The sequence below is a fragment of the Leucoraja erinacea genome, chromosome 20, assembly GCF_028641065.1.
Source record: "Leucoraja erinacea ecotype New England chromosome 20, Leri_hhj_1, whole genome shotgun sequence".
NCBI lineage: Eukaryota > Metazoa > Chordata > Chondrichthyes > Rajiformes > Rajidae > Leucoraja > Leucoraja erinaceus.
In genome coordinates, this window is record NC_073396.1 from 594547 (window position 1) to 620052 (window position 25506).

The 25506-nt window shown below is 40.6% G+C and overlaps 2 protein-coding genes across 3 annotated transcripts in view; both read left to right on the plus strand.

Moving 5' to 3' along the window:
- The window catches only part of LOC129706606 (centriolar coiled-coil protein of 110 kDa-like), a 25221-nt gene extending 10353 nt beyond the window's left edge, over window positions 1-14868 (plus strand). Inside the window, 11 exon segments of the mRNA XM_055650952.1 lie at window positions 1068-2700; window positions 4080-4207; window positions 5671-5830; window positions 7964-8085; window positions 9243-9359; window positions 9588-9689; window positions 9771-9899; window positions 10922-11001; window positions 11192-11260; window positions 11342-11401; window positions 14040-14868. Coding sequence (XP_055506927.1) covers window positions 1068-2700; window positions 4080-4207; window positions 5671-5830; window positions 7964-8085; window positions 9243-9359; window positions 9588-9689; window positions 9771-9899; window positions 10922-11001; window positions 11192-11260; window positions 11342-11401; window positions 14040-14115 — 2676 coding nt within the window. The 3' untranslated portion in view covers window positions 14116-14868.
- A 2093-nt stretch (window positions 14869-16961) lies between these two features.
- vps35l (VPS35 endosomal protein sorting factor like) overlaps window positions 16962-25506 on the plus strand; it is a 51731-nt gene continuing 43186 nt past the window's right edge. The window contains exons 1-8 of one of the 2 annotated variants that reach the window (XM_055650956.1): window positions 16962-17014; window positions 20171-20270; window positions 20739-20921; window positions 22293-22400; window positions 22562-22586; window positions 22678-22754; window positions 23902-24030; window positions 25169-25253. In XM_055650956.1, the coding sequence (XP_055506931.1) occupies window positions 16998-17014; window positions 20171-20270; window positions 20739-20921; window positions 22293-22400; window positions 22562-22586; window positions 22678-22754; window positions 23902-24030; window positions 25169-25253 (724 nt within the window). In that variant the 5' untranslated portion in view covers window positions 16962-16997. The remainder of the gene's footprint in view (window positions 17015-20170; window positions 20271-20738; window positions 20922-22292; window positions 22401-22561; window positions 22587-22677; window positions 22755-23901; window positions 24031-25168; window positions 25254-25506) is intronic. The other variant, XM_055650957.1, reaches the window with a different exon arrangement.

Sequence of the window (25506 nt, forward strand, 5' to 3'; positions counted from 1 at the left end):
AACCTCACACCAAGCGGCATTGTGTGGTGGCTTTTACCACCACCTTCTCCCTGGCAATGAGAGGAGGAGCATAAGCAAGGCTTTGCCAACAATGGCCGTATCCAACATTGAATTTAAACCAAAAGCTCATGGATGCCCAACTTTTGAGCTGCTAAAGCTGTTCCAAATCTCTTTCATTTAGCACCAGTTGTGAATACAGAAGGCTGTGGAGGCTGTCAATGGATAATTTTAAGGCAGAGATAGATCTAATACAATTTATAAAAATAAAAAATAAAAATCACAAGTGCGTAAGAAGGAAATACAGATGCTGGTTTAAACCGAAGATAGACACAAAGCTGGAGTAACTCAGCGGGACAGGCAGCATCTCTGGAGAAAAGGAATGGGTGACTTTTCTTCAAACTGAAGAAGGGTCTCGACCCTTAACGTCACCCATTCCTTCTCTCCAGAGGTGCTGCCTGTCCCACTGAGTTACTCCAGCTTTTTGTGTCCAAAATCACAAGTGCAGCAGGTTCAGGAAATCAAATAAGCTGTAGCCATGACCACAGACATATTACCAGAGATTTTATTTTTATCACAAATGTGTCATTTGGTTTTAACTTAACTTGTAGCCAAGATAGTGACTCAAACTGTAATGATGGAAGCTTGCAGAAAGACATACATATTGCAGCCCCGCTGGATGCTTTGTCTTGTGTTTACAACTGTGCACATGGATACCAAAAGCAAACACAACATCATGGGATTTTGTCAGGTTACAACACTATTTGGTTACCAACAAACATTTAAGTGTTATGCTTCACTTCTAATGGACCTCCTGCAGTTCCTGAATATCTCATGGAGTTGATGCTTTTAATATAGTTTAAGATAGTGGAATTTTTTTAAAGGCTAGGACTTTGTTTTTATTTTAAAAAGCAAATTTTCAATTCCTATTCGTCATCATATATACATTGAACATTATAAAATGTTCAATGTATTGGTACAACTGAAAATGTTTTCAATAGTGAAGAGAGGTAAACTGTGCAGTACTTGTACTTGCCCTGATGTTAAAAAAAAAACATTTTCTTTTCAAGGTATGTAAAGTGCCAAGTACTACTGAATGTACAAAACATCCTATTACACAACTTCCAGTAAATGAGTTCACAACAATACAACATTCTAACCGTTCTTCGCTTTCGCCAACATGTACTGAAAACTCCGAGGACCTTATTCTGTTATCTAGACCGCTGTTGAAATTGAAGGAAAAGATTTCCAATGGAAACTCTGACGAAAGATGTAGCTTTTCTTCTCAAATAAGCAAGCTGCCCAAATCAACTGGTAACATCCAAGCTAATACTAGTTCAGTATGTGTGAACCCTAAAAACACTGATGTACTGCCACCTGCAAAGGAATATCCTGATCCTTACACAATGAGTCTCCAGAATTTGCTTAAAAAGTCAAGGGAATACATAGAGAGAGAACAAAACCGACGTAATGGGAAAACTGTTTCCAAGGAAGGTACAAATGAAAGCCATTCAGATAAAGAAAATGATGGTGTTAAAGTTGATGAGTGGCAAAACGAACGAAACAACGTTTCTAACAGAAGTCAAAGTTCTAGTCCTGTGATAGTTGATAATTCATGCAGTTCAAGGTCATCTTTACAATCACAAGTTGCTTCTGTGATCAATGAAAGCTTTGAATTGCATGATAAAATAGCACTTAACGTATCCACTTCAGTTTTATGTACTCCAAATTTAGACTTTGCAGCAAAGTCAATAAATGGCTCATCTAAAGAATCTGAGTCAGATGATGATTGGATAAACAGATCAGCATCTGAATATGAAAATAGTTTGCTTAAAAGTCTAACAGGATCCTATGCTAAACTGCCCAATCCTGAACCAAGTCGAAGTCCCAAAATACACCAAAGATACCCCAGAACCACAACCAATATTGTTATTAATAACCCAGTGAATGCATATGAACTTAGCCCAAAAGACAAATTTAGTGGCGTACCTGGGACGAACACATATCAAATAAACATTGATAGTCTTGATGTACGGAGAGCTATTCCAAATGAGCTTTCAGTAATTATCAATCAAGAAAAAATTGAAAAACATGCTGGGAAACTGCAAGATCTTTCATCGTCTTTGGGAAAGATAAATGATATAATGTCAAAAAATAATTCACCATTTACCATCTCTGAACTTTGTGGAAAACCTGAAGTAAACTTGATTGGAACCATCGTTGATACTGAAGTTCAGATGCCAATAAGGAGCTTGATTCACAAAGATTCATGTGATTTGGAACGGGCTTCTCCATTGCTTACAAGTAAACAAGACATATGCCAGCTATTAGAAACCCCACTTGAACTTGATGTCAGTGACCAAAAGACCAGCAGCCTGATTGAACCTACTGTGCTGAACAAATCGTATGATGTCATTCATCCATCTCCAGTGCTGTTGCAAGCTCAACGCATAAAGCAACAAGCTGATTTCTTGCTGGCACCTCCCGAACGTGAAAAGTGTTCACAAAGCAACATGGAAATTAAAGCCAAACGCAAGTTAGATCTGGGTATTCTAAATACCAAAGAAAACAAACAGTCGACTATTAAAACTACAGCCTCATTTGTTCAGGAGATGAGCAGGTGGATTCAAGAAAGGCATCAAAGAGTTCCTATAATCAGGAGTGAAAATGAAGTGCCCTTAAATAGCCATATTAAGACAGGAGGTAAGGACATTTCTTCCTCCTATCCATGGAGATAAGTAATGTTAAATCATCCTCTGTAAGCAATACTGGATGCCTGATGATGTTCTCGGTGTGACGATGCTCTGAGGTCCAGTACAGAAGTACTAATTGCATAATAGCTCTTAATTTAGTTTGCCATTTGATAATTTTCTATAATGTAATGAGGATGTTGGATCCACTGGTTCTATATGATAGTTAAGGTAATTCAGGCACATGTGTAACCATTTATTAAGTGAAGATTTCTGCTGAACAAATTTTTGATTTTATAAGCATTTTTCCAACTTTTGAAATGTTACTTAAAAAAAGTTCTAATTCTGTCTATAATTCAGAGTAAATATTTTGGTTCTGTACAATGATTAAACTGTAATTAATTTGTGGTAAACATGATTAATGAGGATGCTGACGAGAGAGTGAAAGGAACTGGAAGGATTGCTTGGGGAAGGGAAGGTGGGGGGTTGTGTAATAGTTGCCAGGGTTTGTGCTGCTGAGGTATAATTGGTGGAGTTGTGAACTGTCCAGAGCTCAGACCATGAGTCCCGTTACATTTATCCTAGGGTCCTAGAAATAACAAACAAAATAGTTAATACATTACCTAATGTAATTATTTAATATACATTAAGCAAGAGTTCCATTTGAAAAAGAGAGAGACAAAGTTAGCAATTGTAGAACAGTTAGCGTAACATCAGTTGACGCTAAAGTTATATTGAAGCTGCTGTAGCAGGTCACTTGGAAAACTGCTGGATAACCAGACAAAGTCAACGAGGGTTGGTCAAAGGGAAATCACGGACCAGTTGTAAAGAGAATGTTAGCTATGCAGCAATTATAGATCGAATGAACATACATCTGGCGAATGGTTTATAACGTGAGAAGATTTGACTTCCCATTCTGAAAGAAAGAAAAAAGTTATCTAAATGGGGAGAGAATGCAGAACACAAGAGCAGAGGGATTTATATGTCCTTTTAAATGCACAATGTCCAAAATTCTAGTTATAGTTCTGCATGTAATTAGTCAATGAAGCTTGTGTTATGTTCAATTTTCAGATCCACGTGTAAGCATTCACAACTAGATATGGTAGTGTGCAGACATGGGATGTGTTCAGTTTGTGTGAACATCTAGCTCTGATGCAGTTCAGATACTCTTGGTTCTGGAGTGGAGCTGATGCTCAGGCAAATTCTGTGCATAAAATGAGTGTGTCACTTGGGGCAAGATGACCGCACATGATGACCAGGAGGTGGACTGTTTAAATGTGTCACTCTGCCTGGCTGAAGTTTACCTTCATGTGCAATCTTTTTATTACATTGAAAACTGAGACGCGCTCTTTGATTTTTTTTTTCCCTTGATACCTATTATTAATCTTACAGATGAAGATCTTATCACAAAACAGATGTTGGCATTGGTAGAAATGCGGAGGCAACTGGAGGAACAACATACCTTGCAACTGTCTATGCTCATAGCTGAACAAGAGAAAGAGCAAGAGAAACTGCGGATGGTAGGGAGAGAGAGCACCTCATTCATTTCACTGAGATTTATCCTTCAGTTTGATTCGTATAACATTATTTTTACAAAAACAATTGTTAAATGTTGGCAATTGCTGTTTGCATTCTGTAATCTTTAAATATATGTCTAAAACTGAAAACGATATTACAGAGAACATGACAGTTGAAAATAGTTGATATAATACATGACCTACTTTAATCACACTCTACTTTAACTTTTGTTCTTCTTTGTGTAACTGTCACTTTGTGATTCATGCTGTTTCCCCCGAACCAAATTCTCATATCTTTGGTTTTGGTATCATAGAAACCTGCCTTCTCTCCATACCCTCTGATCCCCTTGGCCACAAGGGCCACATCTAACTCCCTCTTAAATATAGCCAATGAACTGGCCTCAACTACCCTCTGTGGCAGAGAGTTCCAGAGATTCACCACTCTCTGTGTGAAAAAAGTTCTCCTCATCTCGGTTTTAAAGGATTTCCCCCTTATCCTTAAGCTGTGACCCCTTGTCCTGGACTTCCCCAACATCGGGAACAATCTTCCTGCATCTAGCCTGTCCACCCCCCTCACTAAGAACGGGGGTTCCCCTCCTTTGTAAGTTTCTATAAGCAACATCCCCTCGAGTCCCCCTAATCTCCTAAATTACAAAAAGTAGAGAGTATAAACCAAGTCTCCCATCCCCCCATGTCTTTGGTTCATAACATTATAATTCTTCCCTTTTTCCTGTTAATAAACTGCCTAAAATCTGAAGACAAAATAAATTGCAGATGCTGGAATCTAGAACAAAAAATGCTGGAAGATCTTAGTGGGTCAAGCAGATCTGTGGAGGCAAAGGTTCTGTTTGAGGTTACAAAACGCGATGCTGTTTGTAACCTCCGATCAGATGTTTCAGTTCTCCATAGATGCTGCTGCTTGACTTTTTTTGTGGTGTTCTATGTTAGTGTTCTGGTTCAACATTATTTTTGCCCTAAAATCTGAAAACCATGATTTGGTGTACAGTGGGTCAAGCTTTTTGATTCGCTTGTGGTGTTCTGTTAGTGTTCTGTGTTTTTGCCCCCCCCCCCCCCCCCCCCATAAACTAGCTGCAGAAACATGCTGAATAACGTTAGCTACATTGGCCAGTCCTTCCTGATGACATCTTGTTGCATGTCATCTTCAGTGAGCCTGTGGAATTGCTGACTTCCATTTGACAAGATGTGTAACAGAATCTTTACCAGCTGATGATAATTGGCATGTCAATAGTGATGTGGGTATCCCTTGAGTGCACTAATTTAACTTCAGTTCATAGATGAAAGACAAGGAAGCATTGTAATGTTTGGTAATAGTTTGTTTAGGTGTGGTCTCCTATCTGCCTGCTTTCACAAAGCAGGCCATACTTTCTGAAGAGCTTAAGAGTTACTTCATTTGGGGTTTTAGAAAGAGAGGCTATTTTGTATTGATTTACTCTCTTCATCTTTAGGAAATAGAAGAACAAGAAAGGCGACTGAGAGAGCAAACCAGTTTTGTGAGGGTTTCGTCGGAAAGTTGTTCAAGTAAAGAAACCTCTTTAGATTGGAAGAGAATAAATAGAAGCTATGTTGTGCCTTCCCTGACCAATCGAGTGGATGGCAGTCACTCTTGTAAGTAATTTTCAAGAGACATAGAACAGTGCATCGCAGGAAATGTAATCAAGCACATTAGTTTCCCACGGTGCATCAATCTTGACGCAGTTGTGTAAGTCTTTAATACTTTAAAGGGTCTTATGAATTTAAACCAAAATATCTGATACATTTTTAAGCATAAATGACTATGTATCTTGCCTCATTTGAAACTTTTGAACTATCTTGCATTAAAACAAAAATTGATGTCAAATTGTTGACTATATATTTGTATTGTAAGTATTGCCGTTTTTTAAAATTTCAGCTTGACTTGGTTGCTAACATTTTGTCCGTGAGTCACAAGGACTTGAATATATAGTGTGGTGCAATTGATACTACACTTTAATAATGGGAGAATGTTGGATCATTTGAATAAGATATTAAGTCAAGAGCCCTACATTCCCTCGTCTCAATCAAGATGTGCGAGGAGGGCGGGGCGACTCGCGTCACAGCGGCCTCTGCAGTCCGTCTGTCTTTTTTTATTTGCTGTCTCGTTTCAATGTAGTTTTTATTTTATTTGTTTTGTATGTGTATGTGTGTGTATGTGTGTGTGTGTGGGGGGGGGGGTGTGGGGAAACTTTAAAATCTTTCCCCTGCACGGGAGACCCAACCTTTTCTCTGTTGGGTCTCCGTTGTCGTTGGGGCTGCAACGTGGAGCGGCCTCCAGCAGGAACGACCTGGAGCTCCAGTCGCGGAGCTGCGGACTTGCCCACCATCGCGGAGCTGGCCGAGTCTGGAGCGGGTGGAGCGGTGGTGGCGTGCTGCTGTGACCCGACCGCTGGAGCTTCGGAGACTCCAACCACAGGTCTGGCAGACAGGAACACCGGGAGCCCGCGGGTCCCTGCTGGGAGACCGCTTTTCGGGGCTTCCGCAACGGCGACTTCACCCGCCCGAGTTGCGGGGTTGAAGAGTACCTGGAGCGGGGCCTTGCATCACCGCCCCGCTTGGAATGGCTGCGGGACTTTGCTAGCGCCCGCCGGGGGCCCCAACAACAAGACCCGGAGCGTGGCCTTGCATCACCCGGCGTGGCTTTAATGGCCGCGGGACAATTACCATCGCCCACCGGGGGCTTTGACTCTGACATCGGGGGGGGGGAGAGGGGAGTGCAGGGGAGAGATACGTTTTTTGCCTTCCATCACAGCGAGGAGGAGATGCGCTGTGATGGATGTCTGTGTAAATTGTGTTGCGTCTTGGGTCTTTTTCTTTTTGTATATGACTGCAAAAACAACATTTCATTTGGACCTTAACGAGGTTCAAATGACAAATAAAATTGTATTGTATTATATTGAGTTGTCATCACCATTAAAACCATCTAATCAGCTACCTCACTGCCCCACAATTTCCTTGGCACAATCGACCATACTTCCCACCTTTTCTTGACCAGAACAGATATCTTTTCCTAATTTCACTTTTGAATCGGGAGAATAAAGAGGAAAGAAGATTAGATTTTATTGCCTTCCATCACAGTGAGGAATGTGGGGAATCCGCTGTGGTGGATGTTTATGTTAACTTTTATGTTGTTGTGTGTCTTGTTGCTTTTTTTAGTATGACTATGTAAATCAAGTTTTACTGCACCTTAATTGGTACACCTGACAATAAAATACCCTTTGAACCCCCTGCTTTCTTCATGACTACCTTGCCCTTGAAACCTCGTTCCTCGTAATAAAAAGGAACTGCAAATGTTTATTTTCAAGTCTGGAAAATGGGTAGGTGACGTGTCTGAAGAACGCTTCTGACCTGATAACTTACCTATCCATTTTCTCCAGAGTTGCAGCCTGACCCTCAGGATTTTGGTTTTTCCTTTCCTTTTAGTCCTGGTCTCTCAAATCTGTGCATTCAGCATTCAGGTGGTTTTCCAGGAAACATAACCGCTCTAAATGGTGGTGTGTAGTATTTAAATAATTCATAAACGGCAGGGCTCTGTGAAATGTGAAATTTACTGCATTTCATCCTTGAATGTACAAATAGATGAAAGGTGCTATTTTTGTAAACTTCCCTGTGAGTTTAGGAAAAGTTGATTAGTAGCTTCTATAAATACATAATTATGCTAAAATGTGAAAACCGTTTCCTTTCCCTGACATTTTACATTACATTATATCTAACCTTTTTTTCCAGTGCTCACCAGCCAGTCAATAAGCCCCGAGTCATCGTTCAGTCGATGGGCAGTTCAGGATGATGGAGTCCAGGAAGTGCAGTCATCCGGTTTCATTAGCAGGCTGAGGACCAGACGCTCACAGGTAAGAGGAAAGGACGGGATCACTGCTGCCCACTTGGATTTCTAGAAGTTTGGAAATATAGTGAGAGGGTCAGTAAGCTGATCAAGTCTTCCTTCGTAATGGAGTGCCTTTCATTTATAATTGGGTCACATCCATTTAAAGCAGTTTTGATGTACGCAAAACCTTTCCTATCCATAAAAATCAGTGTATCAATAAAGTGACTAATGTGTAGGTTTTCACTTGCAGATATTAACTGTTGTGCCTAATTTATTTAGCACTAAATTTCCTTTGAAGGTTATAAGGCTTACAATGAGACTGAAATGCATGAAGCACAAGAGCTGGTGCTTTGGGAGAAGGGGACAGTATCCTTGCTCCTGACTCTCGGACACTTGGGAAAAGCTTGGTGGATTTACCAACTCCTGCCTCCACTTAGCCTTGGAAAACCAAGTGTGCCGGCTTTGAATTTAAATTAGTCCAAAACTGGAGTGAGATTCAATTTATAACTGGACCTCATTTCTCCACTGTGATCAATCCAAAATATCCAAACCTGCTGCGTTTTAAGTGATGGGTGTAGAATTAGGCCATTCGGCCCATCACTTATACTCCGCCATTCAATCATGGCTGATTGAATGGCTGATCTCTCCTAATTCCATTCTCCTGCCTTCTCCCTGTAACACCTATACTAATCACAAATCTATCTCGGCCTTAAAAATATCCACTGATTTGGCCTCCACAGTCTTCTGTGGCAAAATATTCCACAGATTCACCACCCTCCGACTAAAGAAAATTCTCCTCATCTCCTTCCTAAAAGAATGTCCTTTAATTCTGAGGCTATGACCTGAGCTTGGTGTTAAGTTTCAACTTTTATCAATTTGTCAATGCCTTCAAAAATATTTTGGTCTCTGTGCACCAGTCCAAAATGTATACTTTATATTTATGGAGCTTAATATGGAACTTTGTATGTGCATAACAATTTGTACTAACTGGGCATGACCATCTAATATTCACTATTTCTCATTGCTGGCGGTGGCTTTTGGTCAACATATCTATAGGTGTGCGTGTGTGTGTGAGAAAGAGCTTGTATGTGGCTATCATTTTGAGCAAATAGAAAAGATAAATTTGAGAAATTTACCGGAGTAGAAATGTAATGCCATTGATATGAAATAACTGTCTTGCAGATGAATACACCAGAAATCCAACAAAAATTTCATAAGATTACAGCTCTGGCAAAAGGATTTTTAACTCGCAGACTGATGAAGACAGTGAAACTAAAACAGCTTCAGCAAACTGTCAAAGTAAGCAATTAAAATGTGCACAATCTTTGGATTGCAAATAAGAAACCATATTCAACTAAATTATTGGTTGATTTAAAATGTAAGGTTTGATCCATTTTGAAATTATCAAATACAGTTGGAATTAAACTTTAATGCAGTTGGAATTAAACTAGAACAGTTTCTCGTTTAAACATCAACCTTTGTGACTACCGATGATTTAAACGCTTTGTAAATGTTAATTTGTTGAAGGATACCATGGAGTTCATCAATAGCTTCCAGCCAGAAGCATCCTTGAGAAGAGGTGCCACTTCATCACAAGATGTTTCTCTGCAGGAAAGAGTTGTTGCTCAGGTATTTAACAACATTGGTAACACATGAGTGGAATAAACTGGTGTAACAAACAAATTGCTTAACTTTTGATGTTTTTTTCAGTTGCGAGCTGCACTTTACGATATACATGACGTCTTCTTTGTATTAACTTCGAATGAGAGAATGCAGATCCTATCTCAAGATCGTGAAATTCGCAAAGAAAAACAACTGCGACAAATGGTAACTTTCTCTGTGAGTCAATGAAATATCCATTTATCCACATTATTTTTTTGTATGTTAAAGTATTACTTAAAACATTTCAAGCATATCATTTCCATGGTATCCATTTGCCCTGTTAAACAAATTAAAACTAGAGATGGAAAAGCAAGGAAGATGTTAAAATTACCCGAGCAGGTCCTAATTAAAATCTTTAATGACTTAATGAGTATCTGCAAAGGGAATTTGGTGGGCATGAGAGAAAATAAATTGCTGTTTCAGATGGAATAAGGTGAGGGGAATGGGAGTGATTGGACTGGTCGGCTGACAGGGAAGTCCAGTGATTAACACTGGAACCTGAAGGTCCAGCCACAAGTACTGAAATGACCAAATTCAGTACTTCACTGAAGGGAATCAAAGGCCAGAATTGGATCAATGCAGATATGCCAAAGTACATTAAGGTTGAAGGAGATTAGTGGATGGGGGGGGGGGGGTGGGGGGGTGGGGGGGGGGGGGGGGGGGGGGTGGAGGTGGTGGAGGTGGGGGGGTGGTGGAAGGATGAAAGGATGAGAAAATTGAGGATTTGAAAGTGTGAGAATGTTTAATGGAGACAAATGATTACAGATACTAGTGTCTGGTGGAGGAACTAGTATCTGTAATCACTAACTAGTGAGCCGAGCAACCACAGGGTTTCAACCTGAAGCATTGACAATCATCCACCCACAGATGCTGCACAACCCGCTGAATTTCTCCTGCAGATTGTTGAAGTTTATCCATAGGCTTGGTGAACCAAGAGCCAATGTGTGAATGGGGTCATGTAAATTGGGAAATGGGGGAAAAGAATGCAAGTAGAATAAGGGATGTTGTATTTGGAGGGTCTTGGATCACAGTTTGAGTATAAACGGAGTGGTAACGGCAGTAGAGTTTAACAATGTGCATGTTTGGGACTCTGTCATTACATGAATCACCTGTACATGATTAATAAGGTTTATATGTACTCTTCACTTTACTTTTTGTCTTCCTCATTCATTGATTTGTTTTTCTCCTTTAATCTGTAGGAGAAATGGAAGTGTCCTAAAGAAAGAATATCCCTTTCAGTAGCAACTCAGAAATCTTTAGACAGGAAAAAGCAAATTAAGTAAGTGACAGTTTTGCAGAACCAGTAATCATATAAATAAATAATTATAAATGGGTAAACCATTTAGATTTGTGAGGATTGATGGAAAAATATGGTGCCATTTTTGCCTACTATGCTCTATTGGAAGATAAAGACCAAGGACTTTATTTGGAGATTGCCAGAATATAATCAGTTGTGTTTTGTCTTCAAGGGCTGCTGAAATGGGAGTAACCAGTAAACAAAAGTCACAAACAAAACAAAAGACTTCATCTGAAACCAGGTAAGAGGAAAGATAGATAACTAGCAATTCTATTTGCTGTGTAAACCAAATTCACACATTTGTCTTGCTGCTTATTTCCAGGATTCTTCAACCAAGTCAAGGGCAGAACGCCCCTGTACAAAGACAACTACACAGACAAGGGTAAGAGACAGACTCATTACAGCTAGTTCACATTTTATTCTTCATCACTGAAATAAAGTTGATTCAAATACCATGTGTTCTAGATGTATAGGAAGGAACTGCAGATGCTGGTTTAAACCGCAGATAAACACAAAATGCTGGAGTAACTCAGTGGGACAGGCAGCATCTCTGATCATCGAACCATCTGTTCTAGGTGCTTAGCGAGTTAGTACAGGAACTTGATCATTAATGGATTTAAATGTTAATTGTTGAACATTCTTATTTGTGCAAAAACATTGAATTTCTTTGTCATTACTTCAAACTTTACTCATTTGTCACAACTCCTTCAGTACAGAGGGCTAATGTAGCTCATTGCACCTTTCAGATAGCAATGTAAACATGTCTTGCATCGCACATTAGACATCATTGGTGGCCCAGTCTAAAACAAGGAACATAATGTGCCAGCACTCTCCGTTCTGTACTTTGCATGTTGCCATTAAGGTTTATACTCTAAAGCATTTATTGAAAGGTCAGTAGTTTTTAATAAAGCTGCACTGCCATGTTGTGAAAAAGTTGCAATTAACTGCCAGAATTTCTAGATCCCTTTGGTTCTTCTAATAATTATTTAGCAGCATCTTCACCCAGAGAGTTGTGAATCTGTGGAATTAGAATATGTTAGATATAGCTCTGAGGGCTCACGGAATCATGGGATATGGAGAGAAAGCAGGAACAAGGTACTGATTCTGGATGATCAGCCATGATCATATTGAATGGACTCCTCCTGCACCTATTCTCTATGTTTGTATGTTTCTATCTGCTCCAAGTTGATTATTACTCCCAAGAATGTTATGTAATGGTAAAATGGAGTGATAACTTCATTGACATCCATTCTAGCTCTTTGTAAAGGTTGAGGTGCATTTATACTATCTGCTCATATATTTCTTTATTTGATCAGAGTCCACACTTGTAAAAAGGGGGTTGAATGTAAAAGAGAGCAGATATCCTAGGAAACTAGGATGTCCCAGGTGTGTTGTGCATTTGACAACATTCTAGCCATTTCTGTTATCACCCTTTTGCAGTAATTGCTACATTCAAGCTGACTTTCGTGTATTTATTTGCATTTTGCTGCTTGCACATTTCCTACACTTTGTCACTTGTCTGCTTTGAAAATTTGCATTTCGTTAACAAATAAATGTTATGGAATACTGCAAGTGGATTGTCTAAGGTGTCTTTATGTGGGAACCTGCCTGTTTTTTATTGCAACTATCCATAGCACAAGTTTATCACTTTTGTTTTTTCTTATCTTTTTCCATTCCACGTCTGGCTCTAAGGAATTACAAATGGTGATTTCCTTTAAAAATAGTTCCACCTTGAAATAATTACTTTTCAAGAATTTGCATGTTAATCCTGTTAACATTTCCTTTGTATATGACAATTTTTCAATGCATTTTTGGACTTTCTGCATGAATATTTCGGTATTTAACCAAAAATATTAAGGTCCATAATTGCAAATAGAATTACCATGTGGCTGCAGTTATGAATTGTTTTCTGGGGATAAGCAAGCTAACTCTCTGAACCTTTCCTCACATTAGGTATAGCATTGCTAATATAGATTCTGCAGAATCTTGTTAACTAATATCCAATCATAATGAAAATGTATTTTAATTATCATAATAAAATTGTACTTTAATATTTTTGCCACATTCGGAAAGAAACCAAGGTATGCATTCTAATTGTAATTGAGAGAGACAAGTAGAAAAATGTTCCCCAGTTTTGAACATTTACGGAGAATTGAGTTGTGCTCTCTTCAGGGTAGGCTTTTAAAATTGAAGCTCTTTATCAGAACATGATAAAGTCCCTGTATATTTTGACATTGATCTTGTGGGATTAGTGAAGAACTTTTTGTGTTGAAAGCTTAGAAATTAGGAATAATTGTGGAAAGGCTGAAATACTTATGTCAATAAAATAGGGATGGTTGTGAATGGAGTGTAGGCGGGAGAAAGATTGGAACTATTAGTGAGAGAATGTAACTGTCACTCAACCTGTGAATCAATCCTACATCACACTACGCATGCTTTACTAACACGACCATTCCAAGCATCTGCATTAGGTCTGTCTCAATCAGTACGGGCACACGCGGGGTGATCAAATTGTCTGTGTTCCTAGTGTATCCTCCCCCTCGCTTCTCTCACAGTTTGTTCATTTTCTGTCTCTCTTACTGCCCCCATTAGCCTATTGATCAGGTGACTTGCAAAACACACCCTCCCTCAGTACCTCTAGTCCTGTCCATCGCCCCCACACCCAGCACCATCTCTCCAGCCAGCTCTTTAGCCCCCTGCTCTGCAACTTTTAACTCACTTATTTTCTCTCCTGTAGATCAGCAATCAACATCTATAAAATATTATTTTAGGTTTTGCTAGATTGCAATTATTTTGATTGATTTTGATTGGTAGTTTTACATTTCAATGCTCTTGTTAGTTATATGTTAATGATCTCTCATGTAGCCTTTAATTGTGCCATCTGCTGATTGGCATGCATTATCGCAGAATCCAGCTTGTCTTAAACCTTCAAAGAGTTATTGTTTCTCTGTAATTTAACTTAAAATGCAGGATTTGGCTTGTTAATTCAAAATGTTTTTTGTGATTATTATTTTATAAAGGAGTATGTCCAGGAAGAGCGCTGAAAACAAAGTCAAGCGTTACGACTCACTGAGGAAGCAACACTCCTTTGGATGAAAGGCGTGCAGAGATGCCAGACATTGAGAAAAATCAGCGTGTCAATAAAAAATACCAAAATGAAACAACGAGAGTCTATTGAAATAAATTTTGCAAGTGTCAAACTTTCTAAATTATCTTTGCATAAATATTAACAATTCCGTACCTCAAACTGAAAAAAGCATGCACTCCAAGGATTTCAAAGTGCATCAGTTAACAGCTAATTGCTCTAGTTGTTTCTTGCACTGATTTTATATATTTGGGTGGAAAGGGACTGCAGGAAATAATATCTCAAATATTGAGTTTTCTCTACTGTCTAAACTAAATGTAGAATCTTTCTTTGGTTTTACAATGCAGCTAATTACTAGAAGAATTGACTTGTGAAATGCATTGCTGCATTTAAGTATTAACTTTCAGCCAAGCTCTGCAAAATGTTCTATTGTAACTTACTAACTTTACCTTTAATTATCAAAGCATGCATTTGAGAAAATCTTGCCATTGTTTTCTGAAGCATTGTAATGAATTCTCCCCTTGATAACTGAAAGGCCTTGAGTTCAACAGATGCCATTTCCAGTCAATGCCAATTAATTTTTCTTGGTTATATAAATAACCTTTTATGTTTAAATCACATTGTTTGTGCCAATAATTTTATTTTTATAACGTTTCAATTAAGTATTTATGTTGTGCATGTTGCAAAATAAACTCTTTGAATATTATTTACATTATTATTGATGTATTTTACTTTGTAATAAAATACTGAGATATTTGAATCTTTTTGGTCTTCAGATTCAGCTGATTTAATTGGTTTCTCTCACCGTTCACAGGTGTTCACGGGTAACATTTACAGAAACAAAGCTTCAGAGAAAAGCTCCCAACATTTGCAGGCACATGTTTGAATATAGAATTGATGGGTTTTATGATAATGTCATTTTGGAAGTTAATTGTTAGACTTGCATTTGATGGCAGTAAAAATTCAATTCAATTCAATTCAATTCAACTTTAATGTCATCGCACAAATACAAGTATCAGTACAACGAAATGCAGTTTTGCGTCAGTCCGTAGTAGTTGTACATAAAGAGAAAAAAAACAAGAAAAAAATAGAAAGAGAGAAGATACAGAATAATCAGGAAATACAGAATGATTAAACAAAGGGGGACGGAGGGACCAGAGAAATCTATCGTCGGGACTCCGAGTTCAGCAGTGTGATTGTGTTGTTATAGAAGCTTTTCCTCATCCTGCTGGTACGTGACCTGAGGCTCCTGTACCGCCTCCCTGATGGGAGGAGGGCAAACAGTCCATGGTTGGGGTGTGAGGGGTCTTTGATGATCTTCCCAGCCCGTCTCAGACACCGTTTTCGGTGGAGGGCATCCATGGCAGGGAGCGGGGCACCGATGATGTGCTGCGCGGTTTTCACCACCCGTTGTAGTGCTTTCCTGTCCGCAGCAGTGCAGCTGCTGTACCATACCGTGAAGCAGGTGGTCAGGATACTCTCTATGGTACAGCGGTAAAAGTTGGTCAGGATCTGGGGGGACAGGTGGGCTTTCTTGAGCCTCCTAAGGAAGTAAAGGCGCTGCTGTGCCTTTTTGATCAGCTTGGAAGCTATATTTTAACGGAATACTATACAGAAAAGAGGATCTTTTGTTTGGTCTGTACCTGTTGGCAGTGGTTGGAAAATTGCTAGCAGACCCATGCCTGTGTCAAGATGGCCACAACGAGTGAGGGATTCTCATTCTGTAAACCCAACATGAATCTTTCTGGAGAATACATATGGAATGTACGGCTTGATGTTCTTTGTGAATCTTCAGCCCATGGCATTTCCATTTGACGGGTATCAGATGGATTGCTATTATGAATCAAGATGCCAAATCTGATTCTGAAAATCTTGCAGATTGGGTGTTGGCTTTACGTTGGTGCTGAGAAGGTTCCTGATGCCTCGTTAAATTCCTTGTATCATTCCACTCTTCCAGCAGTGGCAGATTTTTTCACTGTGTCTGTGTTCTCGCCCTCTAACTGCTCCAATTCACTGAGTGACCAGATAACCTTGGTGTAGCTTATCCCAGCCGTCACTCTGCTTTTACCAGACACGTCCCCATCCCCATGATAAGGGGTCAATAGCTTAGCACCCATGATATGATTAAAATTACTTTATTTAGGTAATTCATTGTTTAACACATGTGTAGTTCCGAAGAAAAATGGAGGCAAATTGCAAACATTATTTTTGCTTATTCAGGATCTAATTTCGGCTGTCAAAATCACAGCAAAATTGCAGACAACAGAAAGCTGGGGGAATGTTCTAGTGAGGCTGACATTTGAAAGGGCTGGGTGAGCAAGGAGACCCAAACATTGAGGAAGTGTGATGTGAGGGGCAAACGCTGCGGGGCAGTATGGAGGCAGCGGGGCAGTATGGAGGGGCACCGCTGCGGGGCAGTATGGAGCCGCTGGCACCACTACGGGGCAGTATGGAGTATGGCACCGCTGCGGGGCAGTATGGGGCCGCTGCGGGGCAGTATGGAGTGCGGGGCTGCCGCTGCGGGGCAGTATGGAGTCGCTGCCGCTGCGGGGCAGTATGGAGTCGCTGCCGCTGCGGGGCAGTATGGAGTCGCTGCCGCTGCGGGGCAGTATGGGGTCGCTGCCGCTGCGGGGAAGTATGGAGCAGGATCTTTGGTATGGAGCCGCACCGCTGCGGGGCAGTATGGAGCCGCTGCCGCTGCGGGGCAGTATGGAGCCGCACCGCTGCGGGGCAGTATGGAGCCGCACCGCTGCGGGGCAGTATGGGGCCGCTGCGGGGCAGTATGGGGCCGCCGCCGCCGCGGGCTCTCTGCCCCGCACAAACATGGCGGCCGTCGCGGACGTGACGCGTTAACAGGTGACGTGAGGTGTGTCACGTGACCTAGCGCGGAAAGATGGCGGCCGTGCAGTGGTAAGGAGTTGCTCAGCAACACGGAGCCGGGCCCGGTGCTACCCCCCCCATCCCCACACTGTCCCCCCCCCCCCCCCCGTTGTACCGCGGGCACCGCTGTCTCTCCCCCCTCCCCCTGTCCCCCCCCCCCCCCCCCCACACACACCCACACCCCCCCCACACTGTCGCCGTTGTACCGCGGGCACCGCTGTCTCTCCCTCCCCCCCCCTCCCCCCCCCGCGCCGTCCCGTTGTCTCCCTACCTGAAGTAACCCTGATCAATAGAGAGGCTGGTCCTGATGAGACTATAGGTTTGTATCTGAAACAGTTCACTGCTCAGCTTTGGGACATCCACCGGGATAGGATCCTCTCCTGAGACACTGTTGTTTTTTCTTTCGAATAGGCTTTATTTTTGTTTCCTTTTCAGCAATAGTGGCCCAAATAGGTTGCTTTGGAATAGAGTCAAGGTTGTTCAGATCAAAACAAGGTGTAGCTGAGGAGAGCTTTGTGTTGTTCCTTTCAGCATGAGTTATGGTATCTGCACAGATGTTCAGTGTTGGTGCCTGCACATGGTCAAGCTTCAGGGGGAGCAGAGACACCAGACGAGCTCACACCGTGAAGATAGCCTTGCTCTTCTGTTTGCCTTTTCAGCAGAAGTTGCGTCCACTGCTTTGTTCTGTAAACTTGCCATATCCTATAAATCGTGTCGCATTTGGCGCAGAATTATTGACAGCAAACCATCCAAGTACTCGAACTATTACAACAGAACAGCATTCCGGCCTCACTGAAGGTCAGTGTCAAACAAGGCTCTGTCTGTGCCCCAATTGCAACTTAATCTCTTGACTCATCGTTGCTCCTCACTTCAATGAATTGCAGAAGTGAAATTAATGTTCTTCAGAACTGATGGCAACTAATGTCACTGCTGTTGTGGCAGTGTGTTGACAGCATGTGTGTCTACACATGCTTTATACACAATAATCAATACCACATACCTCTAGCAGTTTGCTTCCAATACATCACCTTAGTTTCTGAAAATAAAGGTTCATGGTGAGACCGTAGAGAATGCACCACATCCCCAATCTTGCGATCCACCTCTGCAAAGGCAAGCCTCTCTGGTGAAATTCATTGCTGTGTGAATGACCAGCACAACCTTTAGATCAGTTGAGGAAAAGAATATCGATTCATACAGCATAGAAACAGGCTCTTTGACCCAACTTGACTATGCCAATCAACATGCCCCATTTACATTAGTCCCACCTGCATGCGTTTGGCCCATATCCCCCTGAAGATCAAGACTTCAGGCCTGGCATAAAGATCCTGGTCTACTGTGCAGTGGTGATATGTGCCCTCCTCTATGCCTCTGTGTCCTGGAGTAAATATAACAGGTGTCTCAAGGCACTGGACAAACCTCACCAATGGTGTCTCTGCAAAATGCCCCACCTTCACTGGAAGGGTAAACATACCAGCGTCCTTCTCCAGGCCTTCAGCACCATCACTAACACCCAAGTTGCATGCTGTGGTCTGTATTGGGCTAGCCACATGGTAAACACTACACAGCAGTTATTGCTTACCCCAGCAGTGAATGGACAAATAAAGGGCTACATCACCTTGTCTTGTGGTGCTGATTGGGAGTTCAGGCAATGATGGTCATGCATTGCTCATGGTTTGTATGTCACAAACAAAGAGCAGTTGAAGACAAATGGTCCAAGAGTAAACATTCAAGGATGTGTGTTCTTATTCTAATTGCTGACAGCTGTTGTGCCTTTAATTGTGGAATACCTTTGAGTGTAGTCCCCGATGTTGGGGGAGTCCAGAACCAGGGGCCACAGTTTAAGAATAAGGGGTAAGCCATTTAGAACGGAGATGAGGAAATACTTTTTCACACACAGAGTTGTGAGTCTGTGGAATTTTCTGCCTAAAAGGGCGGTGGAGGCCGGTTCTCTGGATTCTTTCAAGAGAGAGTTAGATAGAGCTCTTAAAGTTAGCGGAGTCAAGGGATATGGGGAGAAGACAGGAACGGGGTACTGATTGTGGATGATCAGCCGTGATCACAGTGAATGGCGGTGCTGGCTTAAAGGGCCAAACGGCCTACTCCTGCATCTATTGTCTATTCTTCAATTAAGATGTGAAAAATATATTGTTTTTTCTTCTGTCATTTTGTTTTGTGTTTTTGGTATTGAATTTTAATTTGCACCTCGTGGTTTAGGCTGTGCATATCTCACTTTGTTTAGAAGGCACACGCTGGTTGCCGTTTACATACTAGTCCTAGATTCCATGTGAAACACTTGTCAATAGCCACAACTTACCCACAGAAAGATGGGGCATCTGTGAGCTAATAAGAAAGGGAGTTTGCATTATTGCCTCAGAAATAAAAACTGGGCAATGGAGATTGATGCCAAAACTGGTGCACTCTTTCTAATTTGAAATCCAATGTTTTCCGTTCCCTGACAAAGGTCATAACTTCAGACATGGATGAGTGTAACTGCTAAAGTACCTTCACATAAAGTGCCTTCAGACTGAAGAAGGGTCTCAACCTGAAACGTCACCCATTCCTTCTCTCCAGAGATGCGGCCTGACCCGCTGAGTTTCTCCAGCATTTTGTGTTTACCTTCGATTTAAACCAGCATCTGCAGTTCTTTTGTTCACATTTAATCATCTTGACTGGAACTAAGCACCACTTGCAATTGTGTTTCATAATACATTAATCGAGTTGTCTTTGCCTGGTTATGAATGTAGCGGGTATGTGCTTGGCTTCTGCATTATTTATAACTGTTTTTGTTTAGCTGGACAGTTCACTTAACAACAGTAGAATTCACTTATTTATAAATGAGACTAAATTTCTACTAGTATCTTCGTTAGATTCTATTTATTGCAAATACAGCAGTTGTGCTTTGCTTAATCCGAGATATGTAAATGTCTTGCAAGATATGTAAAAATGAAAACTTGCACTTAAAATATCATATTATCCAGGTAATGACAAACAAGTGTCTAGTAGTTGGAGACAAATTGTCTCTCGTTTGTTTGAAGACTGAGGAGGAAAAATAGTCCCTGTTTGAAAAGAGAAGTTTGGTTTGGATGAGAGGAATGGTTCTGCTCAGATTGGGTAAAAGAAGCAGCAAAGCAAGAATTAAGTGAAAGCTGAACACTGTACTCTCTGTTTTTTATTATTTTCCTTCAGGCATTCCAGAGAGAGGAATTATAAAGCAGAATTGGAAGCATGCCGTCTGGAGGCAGGGCCGTTAGAGTTTGGAGACTTCCACCCACTGAAGCTGATTACTGTAGGTTCATCTACTGTACTATCTATCATCTACTGATCACCTGAATGTATTCATGAATGGATGAACCATCGATGAACGATATAAGCAGTAAATTAGTTTTATGACATTAGCCTACTTGCCACAGAGTCTTTCATTTAATATCATCTTGGCATAAATTCATGTTGCCAATTTATGCATGAAAATGTAAGAAAAGTATCCAATGTTTGAAACTATTTTGAAGTTAACTATGTTTAAGAAAATACAATAAGTGTGAAAGCTGATATACTTGTTAGGGCAAAGCAAACAAAATGTGCTCACCCCTTTTAGTTTCAATGCTTGTGAAATAATCAGTAAATGTCTCAAGTTTTCAGGTTTTTCTTATTATAATGTACCCCTTTAGCCCACGTGTCAATACTGATGAGGAAGTTCAAAATATATGTTGATAATTCACTTTGAAAAGTAACGTATGCATTTGGTGATTCTCTGCAGGTCACTGAATCAAAGGCAAAGAAAGTTGCCCGTAAAGGAAGTACTTCATCCACATCATCATCCTCGAGCAGCTCGGTCGTGGACCCTCTGAGCAGCATGCTGGACGGCAGCGACCCTTTGTCACTCTTTGCTGCAACAACCGATCCTCTCTCAGCTGCGGCAGGGACCACGGGGAAAACCAATGTCAGCACCGTGTTCTTAGAACGTGTTTGTAGCATGCTATCTTTAATATACATGGCACTTTCAGCATGGCGTCCTTAGAACATGTTTGTACCATGATATCTTTAACATACTATTTGGACATTGTTGTCTAACTACAGTTGCTCTAGCTACTGCTACTTTAAGTAGTTATTTGTGAGCAAGTCAAGGCTGACTGCCTTGGGATAAACGGTAAAATTGTTATAGTCATAGAGTGATACAGTGTGGAAACAGACTCTTCGGCCCAGCTTGCCCACACCGGCCAACGTGTGCCAGCTGCAATAGTCCCACCAGCCCGCATTTGGTCCAACCTGTCCTCTCGCCCCGAAATATCACCCATTCCTTTTACCCAGAGATGTTGCCTGTCCCGCTGCGTTACTCCGGCATTTTGTGTCTACCTTCAATTTAAACCAGCATCTGCAGTTCTTTCCTACACATGTTCCTGTCTAACTGTTTCTTAAATGTTGGGGTAGTCCCAGCCTCAACTACCTCCAGCAGCTTGTTCACTCCTCATCCTCCTGCGCTCCAAGGAATAGAGTCCAAGCCTACTCAACCTCTGGCAACATCTACTGAAAACAAGTTCAGTTTTGGGATGAGGAGAACAAAGGGAATATCTCTGATTGGGGAAATGTAGCAGTCAGATAAATCTGTAGGGCACAAAACTCTCCCATATTAGGTAGCTTGCCAATTCTTCTCTTATCAGAGCAGGCCATTTCAGCATGAGTTGTTTTATGTTCAGTTCGTTTCCTGCTAGGTCTGCACATGTACACAACCTGACCATGTGTAACACGTTACACGGACAAACATGCGTGTTGTTGTACCTTCCACTCTCACTGTCATCGCCACATGTAACACGTTACACGACAGACACGCGTGTTGTTCCATGTTTCTATGTTCTATGTTCTAACTCCCACTCTCACTCATTTTAACTCGTCTGTCGACTCCGATGAGAATCTATCCTTTGTTCTGCCCGTCCTCCAACACCACCTCTGCCTCTGAAAACAAATTGAATTTATCTTTCCCAGTTCTGACCAAGGGTTTTGGACCTGCAATATTACCTCTTTGCACAGATGCTGTCTGATCTGCTGAGTGTTTCCAGCATCTAGTGTTTTTGCTTTACGTATCTATAGTGTTCTTTAACGTGTTGCCAGACATCTGTTTTATTTTTAAGCCGGACTCATGCTGGAAAACATGTTTAGGTGTTAATGACACAGTTGTACATTTGTTTTCATTGTGTTCATATTAATCTCTCTTCTGAAAGAACAGCCTTTTCACAACTTGCATTGTAAGTGAAATGCTTGTCCTTGTTTTGATTCTCACTTTTCCCATTGTTTTACATGGGCTCCTGGTAAAAAGCAGCGTGACAAACAGGAGGATGCAGGAGTCGGAACCGACTTTGATCTGTGGTCTGGGAAGCGGAGTTATATACTCACACGATACACAACCACAGAGAAGTTGTCCATAGTAAGGCTCATCTAAACAACTCTCCATCTGCTTAAATAATGTTTGGCTGCCTCAAAGTCAATAAGGTTTTACATTTAAGTAATGAAGCAATTCACAAAGTACCTTTTTTAATACATAATATAAATGAAACATGTTTTATATTGGCTGTTTTTCCTTTACAGAATTTATTCTTGGGATCTGAGAAAGGTAAGTGGCTGGAGTAAGTTTGTTGAAATGCTTAGTTTTTCAAGCTGCATTCAAAGATTCTGCTATATATATCTATTGTATTCTCTCACAGATAAACCCACAGGTCCTGGCTCAGCTGTTTCTGAAAAAGTGAGGACTCGTTTAGAAGAGTTAGACGACCTTGAGGAGGTAACTGATAGTTGTTTCAAATGCAAAATATTATGAGTTGTTCGCAGGAAGAGATTTATGGTTTTCCACTAATTAGTAACTATCAACAATAAGCAATTGGACAGTGAGAATAATGATTGAAAGGAGCTTATTTATATTTTGACCATGTAAATCTCCACATTTTAAAATGCTTGTTGTTTGCATTTTATTGGTCTTTTAAATATGTTAAACATTTTAAAGTTTATTGGCTCAGTGGAGGCGCCATGATATCTGAAACAATTAGATATGGGCATCATTTCAAAGTTATGTATCCCTTGTTCAGTGGAATCATGAGATACTTAACTTTAGAATTTGATTATTTTAAGGAAATCTCTAATTGCATTGAAGTTTAGTCTATTGAAAGAAAATAAAACAAATCAGTCTTTAGTTTAGTTTAAAGAAAACACATCATTAACATTTGCAGAATTTAATTTGCACCTGGACATCGAACTGCTTGTCTTTGGTTTGTGTGTCCATCATCCTGGTCTTTCTCTCTCATGCCTGACGTTGGGAAGTTTCTGCATGAGGAATGATTGTTTCTCTGGAGTTGATTTCACAGAAATATGCTCGCTCATTTAAAGGAAAAGTAAATGTTATGTCAACAAATACAACCATAAATTATTATTACAATCTTGATTTAATTGGTTGGATTGCAGCGCTATAGTTGGTAGGATTGCAGCGCTATAGTTGGCTAATTGATTTGTGATTTCCACTGGAAAAAAAAAGTACTTTAAAATGTCTAACCAAGTTTACTAGGTAATAAAACTAATTTGTACCAAAGAGCATAGATAGTATATATTCTCCAAACAAAGTAGCAATTCTTCATGTTCGGTCTGAAAATTAAGTAAATGTAGGTCAAAGATTCACCCTTAACTGTGTATGAAAGGCTTTAGGGGTAAAGTGCTCAATATGTGCTGGAAATGGCTATTCTGATATCACAGAGAGCAATTCTTCTAGTTTGCCCATCTGCAATTGTAAATCTGTTTTCTTGTGTAATTTCAATGTCTTGTAGGAATGATATAATCTGAAATGTATTATTATAGGTTTTGAATATAATTATTAATGACATTCTTTTGTAAATGTATACATTTCATTTTTGTTAATTGGTATTCTTTTTATTTTGCACAAGGGTTCACAAAAAGAGCTTCTAAACTTGAGTCAGCAGGACTATATAAACAGGATTGGAGAGCTGAATCAGTCACTGAAGGATGCCTGGGCTACAGATCAGAAAGTGAAAGCGCTGAAGATAGTTATTCAGGTCAGCTTCAAACTAGCAAGCAACTAAGCATGTTATTGTTCCCCCTGTTGGATAGTACTACAGCAAAGAACTACTTGCCATTTGCTCTAACAGCATTGGGTCAACCCAATTCTCACTTGTAGAACACAATAGTGTAAATATTCAAAAGTAATTCAAATACTTGGCACTAGGTTTTACCATGTGGTACAGCTCTGATGTACTATTTTGTTGAATATCTGTGATCCAAAAATGTGGTTAGTATTGTGGTTTGAGTCAGTACATTTAATCCAGATTTAGACAGCATGGAAACAAGCCCTCAACTTGTCCACACTGACCAAGTTATCTATCAGAGTTGGTCACATTTGCCTGAGTTTTTGTTGCCCCTGTGCATCTAAAACTGTTCCCATCTATGAAGCTGCAAAATGTATTTTAAACATTGTAATTGCATCGCCTCTACAGCTTTGGGTGGCAGCTCAATACAAAATGCTGGGGTAACTCAGTGGGTCAGGCAGCATCTGTGGAGAACATGGATAGGTGACGTTTCACAGAGTGCTGGGGTAACTCAGTGGGTCAGGCAGCATCTGTGGAGAACATGGATAGGTGACGTTTCACAGAGTGCTGGAGTAACTCAGCGGGTCAGGCAGCATCTGTGGAGAACATGGATAGGTGACGTTTCACAGAGTGCTGGAGTAACTCAGCGGGTCAAGCAGCATCTGTGGAGAACATGGATAGGTGACGTTTCACAGAGTGCTGGAGTAACTCAGTGGGTCAGGCAGCATCTGTGGAGAACATAGATAGGTGACGTTTCACAGAGTGCTGGAGTAACTCAGTGGGTCAGGCAGCATCTGTGGAGAGAAGGAATGGGTGACGTTTTGGGTTGAGACACTTCTTCAGACAGCCACTTGTGTGACAGCTCATTCCATAGTCCCACCCACTATGTTCCAACCAGTTCCCCTCTAGCAAGGGTGGATAGAGATGGCAACATATCCATCTTGGCAGTGGTGGCCAGATCTTGGAAAGTAATTTCTAAAAAAAGTATTAACTTTTTCGGTCCAAATATTAACTACTTCAGTATTTTTGTTTTTTTTCTCGGGAGATTATCATAATTGTATTCTGTTACTCTTTAGTGTTTTAACATGAGACTTTGTTCTATTTATAGTGCTCCAAGCTGCTCTCTGACACAAGCGTGATACAGTTTTATCCAAGCAAATTTGTGCTGATCACTGATATTTTGGATACGTTTGGTAAGATTCAGAAATGTCCATGACATGGTTTTTAATGTTGACAGACTGTTTTAGAGTTTTAAACTAAAAAGCAGAAATTACTGTACAAAACTATTGTGCAAAATGTGCTGCCTGGATGCAGCCAGAGGTCTTCACAGTTGGTTTGTTATGGGGACAAAAACAAGGGTCAAATGCAGGGGAAATAATTCACTGAAGAATTGAAGCTGATGGGCTTGATCAGTAAATGGCAGGTTTATTTATTAGAAAAAGCTTC